At 41.8% G+C, this 19,067-nt stretch overlaps 1 protein-coding gene and 1 pseudogene across 2 annotated transcripts in view; one reads left to right on the top strand and one right to left on the bottom strand.

Annotated features, from left to right (window-relative positions):
- LOC311107109 (connector enhancer of kinase suppressor of ras 3-like) overlaps positions 1–6,339 on the bottom strand; it is a 41,855-nt gene extending 35,516 nt beyond the window's left edge. Inside the window, exon 1 of the mRNA XM_084149586.1 lies at positions 6,103–6,339. Within this exon, the coding sequence (XP_084005712.1) occupies positions 6,103–6,154 (52 nt within the window). The 5' untranslated portion in view covers positions 6,155–6,339. The remainder of the gene's footprint in view (positions 1–6,102) is intronic.
- Positions 6,340–10,145: 3,806 nt separating this feature from the next.
- Positions 10,146–19,067, top strand: part of LOC311107129 (serine/threonine-protein kinase D3-like) — a 55,260-nt pseudogene continuing 46,338 nt past the window's right edge. Inside the window, exons 1-2 of the transcript XR_014615871.1 lie at positions 10,146–10,294; positions 10,739–11,569. The product of XR_014615871.1 is annotated as a serine/threonine-protein kinase D3-like (transcript). The remainder of the gene's footprint in view (positions 10,295–10,738; positions 11,570–19,067) is intronic.

Genomic DNA, 19,067 nt, shown 5'->3' with positions numbered 1-19,067 from the left:
ACTGTGGGTTTGCACAACCAAATAATTTATTCACCAACTGTCAGAAACCGTCCCAAGGAAGCTCATCTGTGTGCTCGTCAACCTCCCCAAGCGGAAAAACATATATTTAAGTGTATTTTAAATGAATATACAAAATTACAATTAAAGTGTTTGAAATTGAAGTACAGTTTTAATGAGTGTGTTTAAGTTCAATGATAGTATACTGTATTTATAGTATACTTAAGATACATTGCATTCGGAAAGTATTCAGACCCCTTGACCTTTTCCACATTTTGTTACGTTACAGCCTTTTTTCTAAAATGTATTAAATATTCAAAATAAAATGTTGTTTCGTCATTATGGGGTATTGTGTGTACAGTGCCTTGCAAAGGTATTCACCCCCCTTGGCGTTTTTCCTATTTTGTTGCATTACAACCTGTAATTTAAATTGATTTCATGTAATGGACATACACAAAATAGTCCAAATTGGTGAAGTGAAATTTAAAAAATGACTTGTTTCAAAAGATTCTAAAAAATTAATAACGGAAAAGTGGTGCGTGCATATGTATTCACCCCCTTTGCTATGAAGCCCCTAAATAAGATCTGGTGCAACCAATTATCTTCATAAGTCACATAATTAGTTAAATAAAGTCCACCTGTGTGCAATCTAAGTGTCACATGACCTCAGTATATATACACCTGTTCTGAAAGGCCCCAGAGTCTGCAACACCACTAAGCGAGGGGCACCACCAAGCAAGCGGCACCATGAAGACCAAGGAGCTCTCCAAACAGGTCAGGAACAAAGTTGTGGAGAAGTACAGATCAGGGTTGGGTTATAAAAAAATATCCGAAACTTTGAACATCCCACGGAGCACCATTCAATCCATTATTAAAATATTGAAAGAATATGGCACCACAACAAATCTGCCAAGAGAGGGTCGCCCACCAAAACTCAGAGAGGCAACAAAGAGACCAAAGATAACCCTGAAGGAGCTGCAAAGCTCCACAGCGGAGATTGGAGTATCTGTCCATAGGATCACTTTAAGCCATATAATAATAATATGCCATTTAGCAGACGCTTTTATCCAAAGCGACTTACAGTCATCTGTGCATACATTTTTACGTATGGGTGGTCCTGGGGATCGAACCCACTACCCTGGCGTTATAAGCGCCTTGCTCTACCAATTGAGCCAATTGAGCTACAGAGGACCACACTCCAGGCCATACACTCCACAGAGCTGGGCATTATGGAAGAGTGGCCAGAAAAAAAGCCATTGCTTAAAGAAAAAAATAAGCAAACACGTTTGGTGTTCGCCAAAAGCCATGTGGGAGACTCCCCAAACATATGGAAGAAGGTACTCTGGTCAGATGAGACTAAAATTTAGCTTTTTGGCCATCAAGGAAAACGCTATGTCTGGCGCAAACCCAACACCTCTCATCACCCCGAGAATACCATCCCCACAGTGAAGCATGGTGGTGGCAGCATCATGCTGTGGGGATGTTTTTCATCGGCAGGGACTGGGAAACTGGTCAGAATTAAAGGAATGATGGATGGCGCTAAATATAAGGAAATTCTTTTCAGGAAAAGTTTCAGTCTTCCAGAGATTTGAGACTGGGACGGAGGTTCACCTTCCAGCAGGACAATGACCCTAAGCATACTGCTAAAGCAACACTCGAGTGGTTTAAGGGGAAACATTTAAATGTCTTGGAATGGCCTTGTCAAAGCCCAGACCTCAATCCAATTGAGAATCTGTATGACTTAAAGATTGCTGTACACCAGCGGAACCCATCTAACTTGAAGGAGCTGGAGCAGTTTTGCCTTGAAGAATGGGCAAAGATCCCAGTGGCTAGATGTGCCAAGCTCATAGAGAAAACCACAAGAGACTTGCAGCTGTAATTGCTGCAAAAGTCTCTACAAAGTATTGACTTTGGGGGGGGGTGAATAGTTATGCACGCTCAAGTTTTCAGTTTTTTTGTCTTATTTCTTGTTTGTTTCACCAAAAAATATATTTTGCATCTTCAAAGTGGTAGGCATGTTGTGTAAATCAAATGATACAAACCCCCCAAAAATCAATTTTAATTCCAGGTTGTAAGGCAACAAAATAGCAAAAATGCCAAGGGGAGTGAATACTTTCACAAGCCACTGTAGAATGATGAGGAAATTGTTTTATTTAATCCTTTTTAGAATAAGTCTGTAATGTAACAAAATGTGGAAAAAGTCAAGGGGTCTGAATACATTCCGAAGTTACTGTATACTAGAAAAGTACATCTCGTATTTGAAGTATATTATTTTAATTTTTGGTATATTTAAGTATACTTTATTTTTATTTTTTGCTTGGGTCACCAGGGTCTTGACCTGGCTGTAGTTTCGGCATCGTAACCGACTTCAGTGGGCAAATTCTCACCTTTGATGGCCACTGGCACACTGGAGAAGTGTGCTCTTCACAGAAGATTCCCGGTTTCAACTGTACCGGTCAGATGGCAGACAGAGTGTATAGCGTCGTGTGGGCGAGCGGTTTGCTGATGTCAACATTGTGAACAGAGTGCCCCATGGTGCCGGTGGGGTTATTGTATGGGCAGGCATAAGCTACGGACAATGAACACAATTGCATTTTATCGTTGGCAATTTGAATGCACAGAGATACCGTGACGAGATCCTGAGGCCCATTGTCGTGCCATTCATCTGCCGCCATCACCTCATGTTTCAGCATGATAATGCACGGCCCCATGTCGCAAGGATCTGTATACAATTCCAGGAAGCTGAAAATGTCCCAGTTCTTCCATGGGCTGCATACTCACCAGACATGTCACCCATTGATCATGTTTGGGATGCTCTGGATCGACATGTACGACAGCGTGTTTCCAGTTCTCGCCAATATCCAGTAACTTCGCGCAGCCATTGAAGAGGAGTGGGACAACATTCCACACGCCACAATCAACAGCCTGATCAACACTGCGAAGGAGATGTGTCCTAAACTGTCCTACTGTATTCTGAGATCATTGACAGATCATGTGACACTTAGATTGCACACAGGTGGACTTTATTTAACTAATTGTGTGACTTCTGAAGGTAATTGGTTGCACCAGATCTTATTTAGGGGCTTCATAGCAAAGGGGGTGAATACATATGCACGCACCACTTTTCTGTTATTAATTTTTTAGAATTTTTTGAAATAAGTAATTTTTTTCATTTCACTTCACCAATTTGGACTATTTTGTGTATGTCCATTACATGAAAACCTAATAAAAATCCATTTAAATTACAGGTTGTAATGCAACAAAATAGGAAAAATGCCAAGGGGGATGAATACTTTTGCAAGGCACTGTATAACCCCCCCCCCCCCCCCCTCATTGTAATCAGCACTCCTGCTCTGAGATGGTCGATACATACAGTCTCCAAACTCAGATCAACAGCCAGAAGATTAGATTACAGCCTTGAGTCTTCTTGGGTATGACGCTACAAGCTTGGCACACCTGTATTTGGGGAGTTTCTCCCATTCTTCTCTGCAGATCCTCTCAAGCTCTGTCAGGTTGGATGGGGAGCGTCACTGCACAGCTATTTTCAGGTCTCTCCAGAGATGTTTGATCGGGTTCAAGTCCGGGCTCTGGCTGTGCCACTCAAGGACATTCAGATACGTGTCCCATAACCAGTCCTGCGTTGTCTTGGCTGTATGCTTAGGGTCATTGTCCTGTTGGAAGGTGAACCTTCGCCCAAATCTGAAGTCCTGAGCGCTCTGGAGCAGGTTTTCATCAAGGATCTCTCTGTACTTTGCTCCGTTCATCTTTCCCTCGATCCTGACTGGTCTCCCAGTCCCTGCCGCTGAAAAACATCCCCATAGCATGATGCTGCCACCACCGTGCTTCACCGTAGAGATGGTGCCAGGTTTCCTCCAGATGTGACGCTTGGCATTCAGGCCAAAGAGTTCAATCTTGGTTTCATCAGACCAGAGAATCTTGTTTCTCATGGTCTGAGAGTCCATTAGGTGCCTTTTGGCAAACTCCAAGTGGGCTGTCATGTGCCTTTAACTGAGGAGTGGCTTACGTCTGGCCACTCTACCATTAAGGCCTGATTGGTGGAGTGCTGCAGAGATGGTTGTCCTTCTGGAAGGTTCTCCCATCTCCACAGAGGAACTCTGGAGCTCTGTCAGAGAGACCATCGGGTTCTTGGTCACCTCCCTGACCATGGCCCTTCTCCCCCGATTGCTCAGTTTGGCCGGGCGGCCAGCGCTAGGAAGAGTCTTGGTGGTTCCAAACTTCTTCATTTAAGAATGAGGGAGGCCACTGTGTTCTTGGGGACCTTCAATGCTGCAGACATTTTTTGGTAGCCTTCCCCAGATCTGTGCCTCGACACAATCCTGTCTCTGAGCTCTACAGACAATTCCTTCAACCTCATGGCTTGGTTTTTGCTCTGACATGCACTGTCAACTGTGGGACCTTATATAGACAGGTGTTTGCCTTTCCAAATCATATCCAATCAATTTAATTTACCACAGATGGACTCCAATCAATTTGTAGAAACATCTCAAGGATGATCAATGGAAACTGGATGCACCTGAGCTAAATTTCGAGTCTCATAGCAAAGGGTCTGAATACTTATGTTTTTTTTTAAATAAATGTGCACAAATTTCTAAAAACCTGTTTTTGCTTTGCCATTATGGGGTATTGTGTGTAGATTGATGAGGAAAAACATTTATTTAATCAATTTTAGAATAAGGCTGTAACGTAATAAAATGTGGAAAAAGTCAAGGGGTCTGAATACTTTCCGAATGCACTGTACATAGAAGCATGGCGAGTTCCTGCAGGATGGATCTGAGCTGCCTGTTTAATACAGACAAGCATGGCTGATGAGTTCCTGCTGTAACCTTCTGACCCTGCTCACAGCATGATGCTGCTGACCTTTGTAGCAGAGCTCTTGTTCAGTCGCCCCCTTTATTGTCTGGCATTACTGCTTGGCCATTCATTGTCCCCACTCTAAAAGAGATGGGTACGGTCAGTAATAACAGAACAAAGCAGAGTGTTTGTGGGGTTGGGCTGCATGGTTAGTCACCTATTGACAGAACAGAGCTCAATTCTACCCTGATCAGTAGAGACGAGAGGCAGAGAGTTTGTATTCAAACGAAGTACTTTTTAAACAGCCCTATATACCACCCATTTTAATAAACAAGTCGTGCATCTTTGTTTATTGTGCATCGGCTGTTCAGCTGATAAGGACTCTAGCTTGGCTCCTTAAGCAGATGTAGAGACCGACTCAAGATGTACAAAATATAAATGTTATGCAACACATTAGCTTGATGGCTTGGTTCCTTTCATTGGTCCAAAACAGTCTTTCAATTAATGACAGCAGCAGTACTCCCGAATAAAGATAGCTTCCTTCATTGTCATCTCCTGACTGGATGCTAATTCATGGGCCTCTGACAGTCCACTCTTCCTAATGTGATGAGCTTCTAACAGGTCAAGCGCATTATACTGTTATCATTCATAGCTTAACAACACATGGCAATGAATATGAATACATACAGTAAATGCTGACACAATGGCCAATGCTTGGTTGCAGCCCATATGGTACCCTATTCCATATACAGATGTATATGGAATAGGGTACCATATGGAGAGACCTGAAAATAGCTGTGTAGTGACGCTCCCCATCCAACCTGACAGAACTTGAGAGGATCTACAGAGAAGAATGGGAGAAACTCCCCAAATACAGGTGTGCCAAGCTTGTAGCGTCATACCCAAGAAGACTCGAAGACTCGAGGCTGTAATCGCTGCCAAAGGTGCTTCAACAAAGTACTGCGTAAAGGGTCTGAATACTAACCTAAAAGTGATATTTCAGTTTTATTTTATTTCTAAAAACCAGTTTTTGCTTTGACATTATGGGCTATTGTGTGTAGATTGATTAGGGGAAAAAAACAATTTAATCCTTCATGGTCGAATAAGTTATATTCTTCTAGAGTTAATGGGTATACATAATTAAGTCCAAAAATTAAAAAAGACAATTAACTAGGCTATAACAACGAAATATATATACATTTTAAAAGGATATTCGAAAATATGGCTACACAGACATTATTATACTATGATGGGGAACTGTTTATGTTATAGTTAACAAGGCTCTCAACTCACCTCTCATCCAATCTACAACTTGCTTAGGAGTCCACTTCGTTATGGGATCCATTTCTTTGAAATTATGCCTGCTAAAATGTTGCCGTCTTTTTCAGTAAGTGTTTTTCGTTTAGGCTAGTTTTCATGAAAAATCAGTCATTCCACATAGTAATAGACATGTAACTACAACGACATTACATGGAAATAGTCCTAGCACGCTGCTCCCGGTACAGCCCCCAGCACCGACTGATCGCATGTGGGAAAACAACAAGTTTACAGTACAGCGGCGCAAACATGAGAGAAGTTAGGGGCGGGAGTATCAGATTACTGTTCGGGTCATCAACCACTACTCAACCAAAGCCGTTACTGCTAGCTAGTGAGCTTTATCAATGCATAGGCTATTGAATAAGATAAATTATATTGGAGGCAAATATAAAATATTATTGTGAAAATCCTTGAATTTATTACTCAACAGGTTTTTGTGAATATAATAAAATATAGCCTACTAGGCCTAATGAAGAAAATGTGATACAATGTGCTACATGTTTTCTTCAATGTATCACACTTCAAATTCACACACAACATTTGGATCTGGTGGTATCTAATTAGACCCCTCATCTTGTCTAAGTCTCAAAGCATGAGTCTATTCATGTGTTGGGTGTTGCCTGATATGACAATTTTAGGTCCCCAAAGTTTCCCATGGGAAGAGTGCAGGCAAAAGTAATGTGGTGGCAGTGATATGGGACTTTTAAGGGGACTTTTAGGGTTACAGGGGTTATGAGAAGAATGTTATGATGACAAGAGTGTAAATTAACAACAACAAAACAATTGTGTGTGTGGGTGTCATGTTTTAATTTAATCAATAAATTCATAATGACAGATTTTCTTATGTCATTTATCCATGTCGGAGACTGGATAAATGACAGGCGTTTGCTATAATATCTAAAAACATTGTAGCCATACATTTGTCTGGCAATACAATCCACAACTTGTTGAACATCATGAGAAGTAATAGTTTTTTTAAGGAAAGACTGCCCTCTTCTGACACCAGGGGGGAGGATATTTTCTACTACTTTACAGACTAGCTATACTAATCACTTGACTTCAGCAGTTTGAGAACACTTACAGGGAATTCAATGCTAACTCTCCCAATACACCAACTCAAAAATATATAATTTATTGAATAAACAAAACAATTATATTTTGTACTGTATATGTGTGTGCAGAATAATAAAGCGGCAATGTCATAAAAGGTTTTATTTTGGTCCTTGACTTGACGTGCCTCCACAATATACAATCTCCATCAATGCCTTTGTAAAGCCTGTTTCTTTCAGTGCTGAACGGTCCACACCTGCAGTGTATCTCTAGATGTCCTGTGTTCAGACTTCCTGTGTGACTGATGGATTCTTGTTCTGCCCGCCTCAAGCAAGGCTTGACATAAGCTGACAGAGACACTGGCTGCATCCCAAATGGCACCCTATTCCCTGTATAGTGCACTACTTTTGACCAGAACCCTAAGGGCCTGGTCAAAAGTAGTGCACTATATAGGGAATATGGTTCCATTTTGTAAGCAGCCTCACACTGAGTATTGAACTGGATGTCTGACATAGAGCTATGTGTGTGTATTGCTTTAGAAATGTGTGCATGACTCATACTAGAAAACTGTTGCATTTCAAGACTTGCTGTTAATAATAACACATCTGTCTTGACAGTCAACTTATTTTTCTGCTGACGATGGATCTTAGGTCTAAAACACTCTTTCTCCCTCTCCCTCTCTGTGAGCATGTTTGGATGACTATGTGTAACCTGTGTAACCTACGTCCCAAATGACACCATATTCCTTATACAGTGCACTGTTTTTTACCAGGGCCCATAGGCCTCTGGTCAAAAGTAGTGCACTATATAAGGAATATGATGCCAATTGCAATGCAGACAATGCCTCTCAGAGGGTGGTCTGGGTCTGGCACCAAGGTAGAGGAGAACTTGACTAAGAGGAACATCCATTGAGAGATGACCTTCCTTCATTTTCCAACTGAACCTGAGGTTTGGCGCTGACCTGTATTTTTATTTCTACACACACTCAGATTCAGTTTCATTACGTTTAACCATCTCAGTCTTCTCAGTCTTCTCTTTCCTTTATTTAATCTTTAACCTCCAACTACTGTGTTTCCTGAGGTCTTTCCACACACACACACACACACACACACACACACACACACACACACACACATCTATGGACCATTGGGCCAATCCTTTCGTATCAGGATTCCTCTGAAAGGGAATTATACATTACCATGGCAACTAACTGTCAATATTTACAATACATTCTTGCCAGGTCCAGTGGCACTGCTATGCAATTGTATACAGATGGAGATAAAAGGGGTTGAGGTCAGAACAATATGTATTATACACGTAGCAGAGGAAATGGTTCTACTGCAGAGTCGAAGCAAAAAGGATTACATAGGCTACTGGGTTCCTTTCTTGTAGCATGAAAAGCACAGATCCTGCCAAAGTAGATTCCTACCAATGTCTAGTAGCGTATTATTGCTCTCTAAAGAATGGAATTAAACTGAAAGCAAATAATGATAACAGGTGTATGTAATGTGAAAAGTAGAATAGTGAAAAACCCAATTCAAGTTGTTTCAGCAGCACTGATGATATGGAAGACTGAGGGCATGACTTAAGCAAACACAAGCTTTATAAAGTCTAAAAAATCCTATTAATGCCATGCCTCCTATTGGCAAAACTTTCACACACAAAAATCACACATTGCCACAGTCCAGTAGACCTACATGAGTATAAAGGTATAAAACAATCTATGTAAAATCCAAAAGGTCTATTGCACAACACAAGCATTAGTAGCATGGTCCCTGGAGCTCAGCTGTGCTTCACATATAGCCTCCATCCATCCCTGCTGTTCTGATGTGGTGCCAGCCCGGAGGAAGAAGGTCCGTTTCCTGTCCTTAGGCGTAATAGTCCATTCGAATGATCCATCTCCTCCTTCAACAGCCTCTACCACCGCCCCAACCAGGTTGATGGTCTTCAGAAGCTTCTGGATGAAGAAGTGATGTTGTTTTAGATGGCAGATAAGCTGTGCACCCCAATTTGCACCCTATTCCCTATATAGTGCACTACTTTTGACGAGAGCCCTATGGTCCCTGGTCAGAAGTAGTGCACTTTGGGAGCAATTTGGGATGCATAGATGACCTAGGCCTATATTTTGCTGCCTTGTAATAAAATGCAATGAATGCAAAGCACTGTCTCTACATGCCAAGGATACATGTAGACTAAATAACAATAGCCTACTATATTATTGACATTGTATTCTGAGACAATGTTCAAAACACCTAGCTGAGGGAGACCTTGCCACCTTGCTACAGTAGCAGTAAAAGGCACGCTGCTATGGTAACAGGACAACAACGTAGCAAGTAGGGAAACATGTTTCACTGACAGTGCTGAAAGTTCCAATGTAACGCTTGGTCGCATAGCTATTTTGTCACACTGACTGTACCATAATCATCGGGCAAAAATTATACATTCTAAAAAACTATTTAGTCTTAGCTTGACATGTTGCACAGGAAATGACCTGTTGTCTTCTTACCTCTTCATTTTCACCATACAACAGTTTAGTTTCTTTCAACTGAAACCATGCAGGTTTCCACCGGTGCGTAAAATGTGTGCGCTTGGATAACCATCCTTTTTTATCCTCTTTTACCGCAAAGGAGTTTTCATCTGCACCGTTAGAGGTCGCAGATACTACAGCCATCATATAGTTTTGAGACAAATAACGGGGATAGCTGAGAAAATAGCTTATACTTCAAGGGCGTCACACACCCAAAGCCTACCGGGTAATGTCGTTCTTATTGTCTAGCTGCACCATCTACAGATGGCCGGTGGAACAAATACTAGAACTTCTAGTCCCAGAAAGTCCTGTGTTCTGTTGTTACCCAATGAGTGGGGACATGAGTTACTATGGTGCCATAATAGGATACGCATGAACTGGTTGAGATCTGGCTACGGGAAAAAAGTTTTGAGAGGAAAGTACCCCATAGTTGACAAAAGACTCGGACTTCGCACTCAATGCCAAAATAGAGAGTTTGGAGGCACACCAGGCCTTCGTGATTTCACAGTTCAAGCGTTCGAACTTCTTGGAAGATTGGAAATAAAACACACTTTTCATCTCCAGAGAGCAAAAACGGTCCTTTTCGAAAAGGTAATGTACACGTATAGGCTTTGTGGGGGCGTTTAGGCTATAGTGAACAATATCAAGCATAGGATAGCAGCTACAAGCAATTGCATGAACATGTTTTACTTCTCCCATCCAAATGAGAGCACTATGTGTCTCTTGGTTCCACATGTGTTAGGCTAGTTGAAATTCCTTATGCAAAGGCACAACAAGTAATAATAGTAATACTACTAATAATACTGTTATTCTATTGTTGTTATTACTGTATTATTAATACCCTTTAAAGGGTTTTATTAAATTATTGTATACAGAACAAGCTGTTTCGCAGCCTATTCATTTACATTAACTGTTGGCTTATCAATGAGCAATTATAATCTGACTCATTGATCTGACAGGAGTGTTTTCCCCACAATTCTGGCCACGCATCTCCATTCGCCTATCTACTTTAATAGTTTGCTTTTTTGTTGCCAGGTAATTTCCGGGGAGTGAGAAACTTTCTGTTACAAGGAGCAACTGATGAGAGCTGCGCTGTGCTTGTTTCCTCTACTCACCGTAAGAACTGGCTGTTGCTGCCCTGCGGCGGAACATTCTCCAATGGTTGGGCGCTTTTGGAGTTTTGGCAGCTCGATTTAAAAAAAAAAGATTCACTTGTCCTCAGAATGGTTTGTAGAGCTGATAATGTAGGAATAATCAACAGGCTTTCATTAAAACATTACTTACTGTTATGAATCTCATGTGAGCTGTCGATGAGGAAACTTGTACAGGGCACAAGTTACACTTTAGAGTAGGCCTAATTGTTTATTTTCTATAGGGGTAGTGTTCAGTATGATCTATTACTTATTCAACCGGCTGGATATTCTAAACAAGATGACCAAGATGCTTCAACATACCCGATGTCGTTGAAAAGAAGTTGAGAGCTGCTATTCTAAATAATACATGTCGGTCAACTTTGCATCTTTACCCCGTCAAGAATCCGTCAAGAAGACATAAAGCTAGCCAATGTCTGCCTGCAGCAGTTCGTCCCTTCCACCCTTACCTAGACTTTACCCCCTCTCTGTGGCCCCCCACCCAGTGGCCCCACCGACTCCCTCGCCGTCTCCAAGCCCGCCGGCAACACTCTACGGTCGGCTGTCAAATGGGAGTCTCAGCGCCCCGAGCCCCACCAACTCCCAGTGCTCTTTCCACGGGGTGTCTTTTCTCCTCCAGATCGGACTCACCAGGGAAACGGTGAACTTGGATGCCAGCGATCTGTCCGGGCTATCTGCGGTGAAGGAGCTTGTATGTTCAATAGTGGATCAAAAGGTAAATACTGTCTCTAATAATTTCTGGGCAATAGTATACAATAGCATAATCCTCCTCATGATGTATGTGGGTATGCATGAAGACATGCACTTCATTTCATGTCAAACTTCATTTCTTTGTAGGCTACACTCTAGACAAGGGCTCTCCAACCCTGTTCCTGGAGAGCTACCGTGCTGTAGGTTTTGGCTCCAACCCTAATCTAGCGCACATGATTCTAATAATTAGCTGGTTGATAAACTGAATCATGTTAGTTACAACTGGGGTTGGATTGAAAACCTGCAGAAGGGTAGCTCTCCAGGAACACGGTTGGAGAGCCCTGCTCTAGGCTATAGTGTTATTGATTACATATTTAAACAGAACATTTGAAAGATCTTGTTGGATTCTAAGGGTTTCACGATTCACATTTGCACTGTTTTTGTAGTTATTACTGTTTTATAGACTGTAGACGTGTTGTATTATACCATGAAGCGTGGCGTTATATTTAAGCAATAATGCCCGAGGAGGTGTGGTATATGGCCAATATACCATGGCTAAGGGCTGTTCTTATGCACGACACACTGTGGAGTGCCTGGACATAGCCCTTAGTTGTGGTATATCGGCCATATACCACAAACCCCCGAGGTGCCTTATTGCTATTATAAACTGGTTACCAACGTAATTAGAGCAGTAAATATAAATGTTTTGTCATACACATAGTATACGGTCTGCTATACCACAGCTGTCAGCCAATCAGCATTCAGGGCTTGAACCACCCAGTTTATAATGTAAAATGAGCATCAGTGTGGAAAAAAGAGGTTGCATTTGAGAGAAAAACAATGAAAACAGGGCAACAGTATATACAGTTGAAGTCGGAAGTTTACGTACACTTAGGTTGGAGTTATTAAAACTCGTTTTTTCAACCACTCCACAAATTTCTTGTTAACAAACTATAGTTTTGGCATGTCGGTTAGGACTCCCATGGGCAAAGAAACTCAAAAGGGGTGATGATATTAATTAACAGTAATTTCGATCCGAATGTGCAAATTGTCCAAACAGATATGCAAGGTAGATGGATTATTTTAAATATGTTATTGGACCATAAACAGATATGGCTCATTAAACTTTACGGACCAAATAATGATGATCCACACTTCTTTGACAATATATATATAATAAATTATCAACTCTGCAAGTAATTCAAGACTCTATTATTATGGTGGGAGATTATAATACCGTTTTAAATAGCTCAATGGACCGTAAAGGAAATCACACTACAAACAATCACCCTCATGCTCTTAAGGAAATCGTGAATGTCATGGATACATTAGAACTAGTAGAAATATCCTGATCTAGTGAGATATACAGTGGGGAGAACAAGTATTTGATAGACTGCCGATTTTGCAGGTTTTCCTACTTACAAAGCATGTAGAGGTCTGTAATTTTTATCATAGGTACACTTCAACTGTGAGAGACGTTATCTAAAACAAAATTCCAGAAAATCACATTGTATGATTTTTAAGTAATTAATTTGCATTTTATTGCATGACATAAGTATTTGATCACCTACCAACCAGTAAGAATTCCGGCTCTCACAGACCTGTTAGTTTTTCTTTAAGAAGCCCTCCTGTTCTCCACTCATTACCTGTATTAACTGCACCTGTTTGAACTCGTTACCTGTATAAAAGACACCTGTCCACACACTCAATCAAACAGACTCCAACCTCTCCACAATGGCCAAGACCAGAGAGCTGTGTAAGGACATCAGGGATAAAATTGTAGACCTGCACAAGGCTGGGATGGTCTACAGGACAATAGGCAAGCAGCTTGGTGAGAAGGCAACAACTGTTGGCGCAATTATTAGAAAATGGAAGAAGTTCAAGATGACGGTCAATCACCCTCGGTCTGGGGCTCCATGCAAGATCTCACCTCGTGGGGCATCAATGATCATGAGGAAGGTGAGGGATCAGCCCAGAACTACATGGCAGGACCTGGTCAATGACCTGAAGAGAGCTGGGACCACAGTCTCAAAGAAAACCATTAGTAACACACTACGCCATCATGGATTAAAATCCTGCAGCGCACGCAAGGTCCCCCTGCTCAAGCCAGCTCATGTCCAGGCCCGTCTGAAGTTTGCCAATGACCATCTGGATGATCCAGAGGAGGAATGGGAGAAGGTCATGTGGTCGGATGAGACAAAAATAGAGCTTTTTGGTCTAAACTCCACTCGCCGTGTTTGGAGGAAGAAGAAGGATGAGTACAACCCCAAGAACACCATCCCAACCGTGAAGCATGGAGGTGGAAACATCATTCTTTGGGGATGCTTTTCTGCAAAGGGGACAGGACGACTGCACCGTATTGAGGGGAGAATGGATGGGGCCATGTATCATGAGATCTTGGCCAACAACCTCCTTCCCTCAGTAAGAGCATTGAAGATGGGTCGTGGCTGGGTCTTCCAGCATGACAATGACCTGAAACACACAGCCAGGGCAACTAAGGAGTGGCTCCGTAAGAAGCATCTCAAGGTCCTGGAGTGGCCTAGCCAGTCTCCAGACCTGAACCCAATAGAAAATCTTTGGAGGGAGCTGAAAGTCCGTATTGCCCAGCGACAGCCCCGAAACCTGAAGGATCTGGAGAAGGTCTGTATGGAGGAGTGGGCCAAAATCCCTGCTGCAGTGTGTGCAAACCCGGTCAAGACCTACAGGAAACGTATGATCTCTGTAATTGCAAACAAAGGTTTCTGTACCAAATATTAAGTTCTGCTTTTCTGATGTATCAAATACTTATGTCATGCAATAAAATGCAAATTAATTACTTTAAAATCATACAATGTGATTTTCTGGATTTTTGTTTTAGATTCCGTCTCTCACAGTTGAAGTGTACCTATGATAAAAATTACAGACCTCTACATGCTTTGTAAGTAGGAAAACCTGCAAAATTGGCAGTGTATCAAATACTTGTTCTCCCCACTGTATATGTATGTGTATATATATATATATATATATATATATTACGAGAAAAAAACATATGGGGGATTGGAAGTAGTGCAGACAGTTACAATCTATCTGAAATATTAAAGCTGATCTACCCCCTAAAATATATATAAAAAAGTTGGTTAGGACATCTACTTTGTGCATGACACAAGTAATTTTTTCCAACAATTGTTTACAGACAGATTATTTCACTTATAATTCACTGTATCACAATTCCAGTGGGTCAGAGGTTTACTAAGTACTAAGTTGACTGTGCCTTTAAACAGCTTGGAAAATTCCAGAAAATGATGTCATGGCTTTAGAAGCTTCTGATAGGCTAATTGACATAATTTAAGTCAATTGGAGGTGTACCTGTGGATGTATTTCAAGGCCTACCTTCAAACTCAGTGCCTCTTTGCTTGACATCATTGGAAAATCAAAAGAAATCAGCCAAGACCTCAGAAAAAATATGGTAGACCTCCACAAGTCTGGTTCATCCTTGGGAGCAATTTCCAAATGCCTGAAGGTACCACGTTCATCTGTACAATCAATAGTACGCAAGTATAAACACCATAGGACCACGCAGCTGTCATACTGCTCAGGAAGGAGACGCGTTCTGTCTCCTAGAGATGAACGTACTTTGGTGCGAAAAGTGCAAATCAATCCCAGAACAATAGCAAAGGACCTTGTGAAGATGCTGGAGGAAACAGGTACAAAAGTATCTATATCCACAGTAAAACGAGTCCTATATCGACATCACCTGAAAGGCCACTCAGCAAGGAAGAAGCCACTGCTCCAAAGCCGCAATAAAAAAGCCAGACTACGGTTTGCAACTGCACATGGGGACAAAGATCGTACTTTTTGGAGGAATGTCCTCTGGTCTGATGAAACAAAAATAGAACTGTTTGGCCATAATGACCATCATTATGTTTGGAGGAAAAAGGGGGTAGCTTGCAAGCCAAAGAACACCATCCTAACTGTGAAGCACGGGGTGGCAGCATCATGCTGTGGGGGTGCTTTGCTGCAGGAGGGACTGGTGCACTTCACAAAATAGATGGCATCATGAGGAAGGAAAATGATGTGGCTATATTGAATCAACATCTCAAGACATCAGTCAGGAAGTTAAAGCTTGGTCGCAAATGGGTCTTCCAAATGGACAATGACCCCAAGCATACTTCCAAAGTTGTGGCAAAATGGCTTAAGGACAACAAAGTCAAGGTATTGGAGTGGCCATCACAAAGCCCTGACCTCAATCCTATAGAAAATGTGTGGGCAGAACTGAAAAAGCGTGTGCGAGCAAGGAGGTCTACAAACCTGATTCAGTTACACCAGCTCTGTCAGGAGGAATGGGCCATAATTCACCCAACTTATTGTGGGAAGGTTGTGGAAGGCTACCCGAAAACGTTTGACCCAAGTGAGTGGCGCAGTGGTCTAAGGCACTGCATCGCAGTGCTAACTGTGCCACTAGAGATCCTGGTTCGAATCCAGGCTCTGTCACAGCCGGCCGCGACCGGGAGACTCATGGGCGGCGCACAATTGGCCCAGCGTCGTCCAGGGTAGGGGAGGGAATGGCCGGCAGGGATGTAGCTCAGTTGATAGAGCATGGCGTTTGCAACGCCAGGGTTGTGGGTTCAATTCCCACGGGGGGGGCCAGTATAAAAAAATAAAAAAATTATGTATTCACTAACTGTAAGTTGCTCTGGATAAGAGCGTCTGCTAAATGACTAAAATGTCAAATGTAAAATGTAAACAATTTAAAGGCAATGCTACCAAATACTAATTGAGTGTATGTAAACTTCTGACCCACTGGGAATGTGATGAAAGAAATAAAAGCTGAAATAAATCCTTCTCTCTACTATTATTCTGACATTTCACATTCTTAAAATAAAGTGGTGATCCTGACTGACCTAAAACAGGGAATTTGTACTAGGATTAAATGTCAGGAATTGTGAAAAACTGAGTTTAAATGTGTTTGGCTTAGGTGTATGTAAACCTCCGACTTCAACTGTAGTTGTGGTTTTCACGTGTTATCTTTTGTTTAAGTTTCTGCTATGAATGTGACACCTGTGTTTTGCACACAATAGATGCTCCCGTGGTTGTTTAGCTGAGAGGAGTCGGTTTCTCCCTCCTGCCTTTGCAACAGATTGAAATACTGTGGTAGGCTATGAAAAACTGAAAACATGGTATGCACACCAGAGTACACTACATTACTCAACAACATATTCACTTGTTCCTGTAAGCTACATATAAGTGAATTTGTCCCAATACTTTTGGTCCCGTAAAATGGGGGGATTATGTACAAAAAGTGCTGTAATTTCTAAACGGTTCACCCGATATGGATGAAATTACCCTTAAATTAAAGCTGCCAGTCTGCAACTTAACCTCATAGTCATTCTATCGTTTCAAATCCAAAATACTGGAGTACAGATCCAAAACAACAACAAAAATTGTCACTGTCCCAATACTTTTGGAGCTCACTGTATATGGCCTTATCACACATACCATTCCCAGTTTCTCTTTGTGTAACAATTACACAGAGCAACGTAAAACACGTTTTTTCTTGTATGGTTCTTGAGTAAGGGTAGAAAAACAACCTTTTGTTATGATGATGGTTGACTGACGCGACAGCAATGGCACAGCTGAGATGCATGCACTTCTTTTCTGTTTTACTGGCCATGTTAGATTTTACAAGGGAAACCAAAGGAAAGCGTTGTAACATGGTTCATGCTATGTGTGAGCCGTGGTGCAACATCAGCTCTCTTCCTCAATCTAAACATACAGTATATATCGCATGGATATGGTGAAAGAGTGGACAATGACGTTGCTTGGCCTTCAATCTTGCACTAAGCAATACCCTTACATCTAGTCTAGAAGGCATGAGTAAATAAGAATAGAATATGTTTCTGAACACTCCTACATTAATGTGGATGCTACCATGATTACGGATAATCATGAATGAATCGTGAATAATGATGAGTGAGAAAGTTACGGAGGTTAGCATATGATATTTTTGCCTCTGTAACTTTCTCACTCATCATTACATAATTATTCACAATTCATTCATGTTATCCGTAATCATGGTAGTAGCATCCACATTAATGTAGAAGTGTTCAGAAACGTATTCTATCCTTGTTTGCAATAAAAGTGATTTCAAAATGACACAATGCATTATTTACCATTAATTTCTATAGGGCACAACACAATCCGAAACACAACCAAACCAAACTGCAACTGAAGTCACAAACTTGATGTAGTCATTGCGTGCTAGGAATATGGGACCAAATGGGGGGACACCCTCAAACACCCTCAAATAAAAGGTCACATTCTGTACTGTCGCCTCATATAAAACATGTATAGAGCCAAATGAAAAGTTGTAGATTCACTGTCCAAATAAATACATAGGGGAGTCTATATCCACTATCCATATTATCTGGGTCAACAATACAACTACATCACATTAATGATGACGGTTCATACCAGAAAGAGATTTTTATAGACCCTCCCACCACTTCACTTTCAGAGACTATGAGCCCGATGGGCCCTGGTCAATAGTAGTGAATAGGGTGCCATTTGTGATGCACCCCCAGTGTGGGAGTATTGAAACTCCAGGACTATATTTATTGTAGGTCAGGCCATGTAATATTTGTGATTCTGTAGGAGGGGTGGAGGGGAACAGGGACTGTCCCGGGGGGTCCAGGAAGCCAGTGGGGAAGTTCCCCTCCCCTGCAGGCCGACATACTGTCCCGAGCTGCCTCTGCCTGCCCTGCTCGGCTCCGTAGTCACCCCCGGCCTCCCTGTCCTGTCACACAACACAGCTACAGGTTGATGTACGCTGCAGGCCGCAGACAGAGAGGTGCTAGGGTGTTAACATTATTTATTTTCAGAAATGATAGAGAGGGGGGCCGACAGAGGAGAAGGGCTGAGACAGGATTTGTACCTTTGTTGCCAGAGAGTTGTGTGTTTTGGAATTTCCTTGAGGCTACAACTGTTAAGTCAGTTGATGATTGTTGCAATAGTGAGGGAGAAAGAAATCAGATTCTGGCATTCAATTTCACCATCAGCCATTCAAATGCTACAGTACATAAAGAGCATGAAATAGAGCGACTTACTCAGAGCGAGGGAAAATAATCTGCTTACAGCGTTTACCACTGATTATATTTTTCAATAATGTATAACAGATGTAGTCTTTGGGGCATTTTAGATTTACTTACTACGAAGCGCAATTGAGCAAAGGAACTGAATTGCAGATTGCTGAGCTATTCCTTAATGTCCAAGCAAATGCTCCTTGCTCTAATAAAAAGATCTGTCTGTCTTCCAAACTCTTAACCCAGTGTTGGAACTACATAATTAGAATGAACTAGAACTGGAATGATTCACTCTATCGCATCATTCTATTTCTATGGTTCAAAGGTCATCATCATTCATCATCATTTTCATCAGTCCTGAAAACCAATGGCTAATGGCTATGGAGATATTATTCCAGGGTCTTTTGCGCAGCCCCCATTAAGCGCAAGGGCTTGTAGCGTGTCAGCCCTCAGGTTGTTTGCGTG

Source organism: Coregonus lavaretus (genome assembly GCF_964263955.1).
Source record: "Coregonus lavaretus genome assembly, chromosome: 31".
NCBI lineage: Eukaryota > Metazoa > Chordata > Actinopteri > Salmoniformes > Salmonidae > Coregonus > Coregonus lavaretus.
This window is presented reverse-complemented; position numbering and strand designations above follow the sequence as displayed.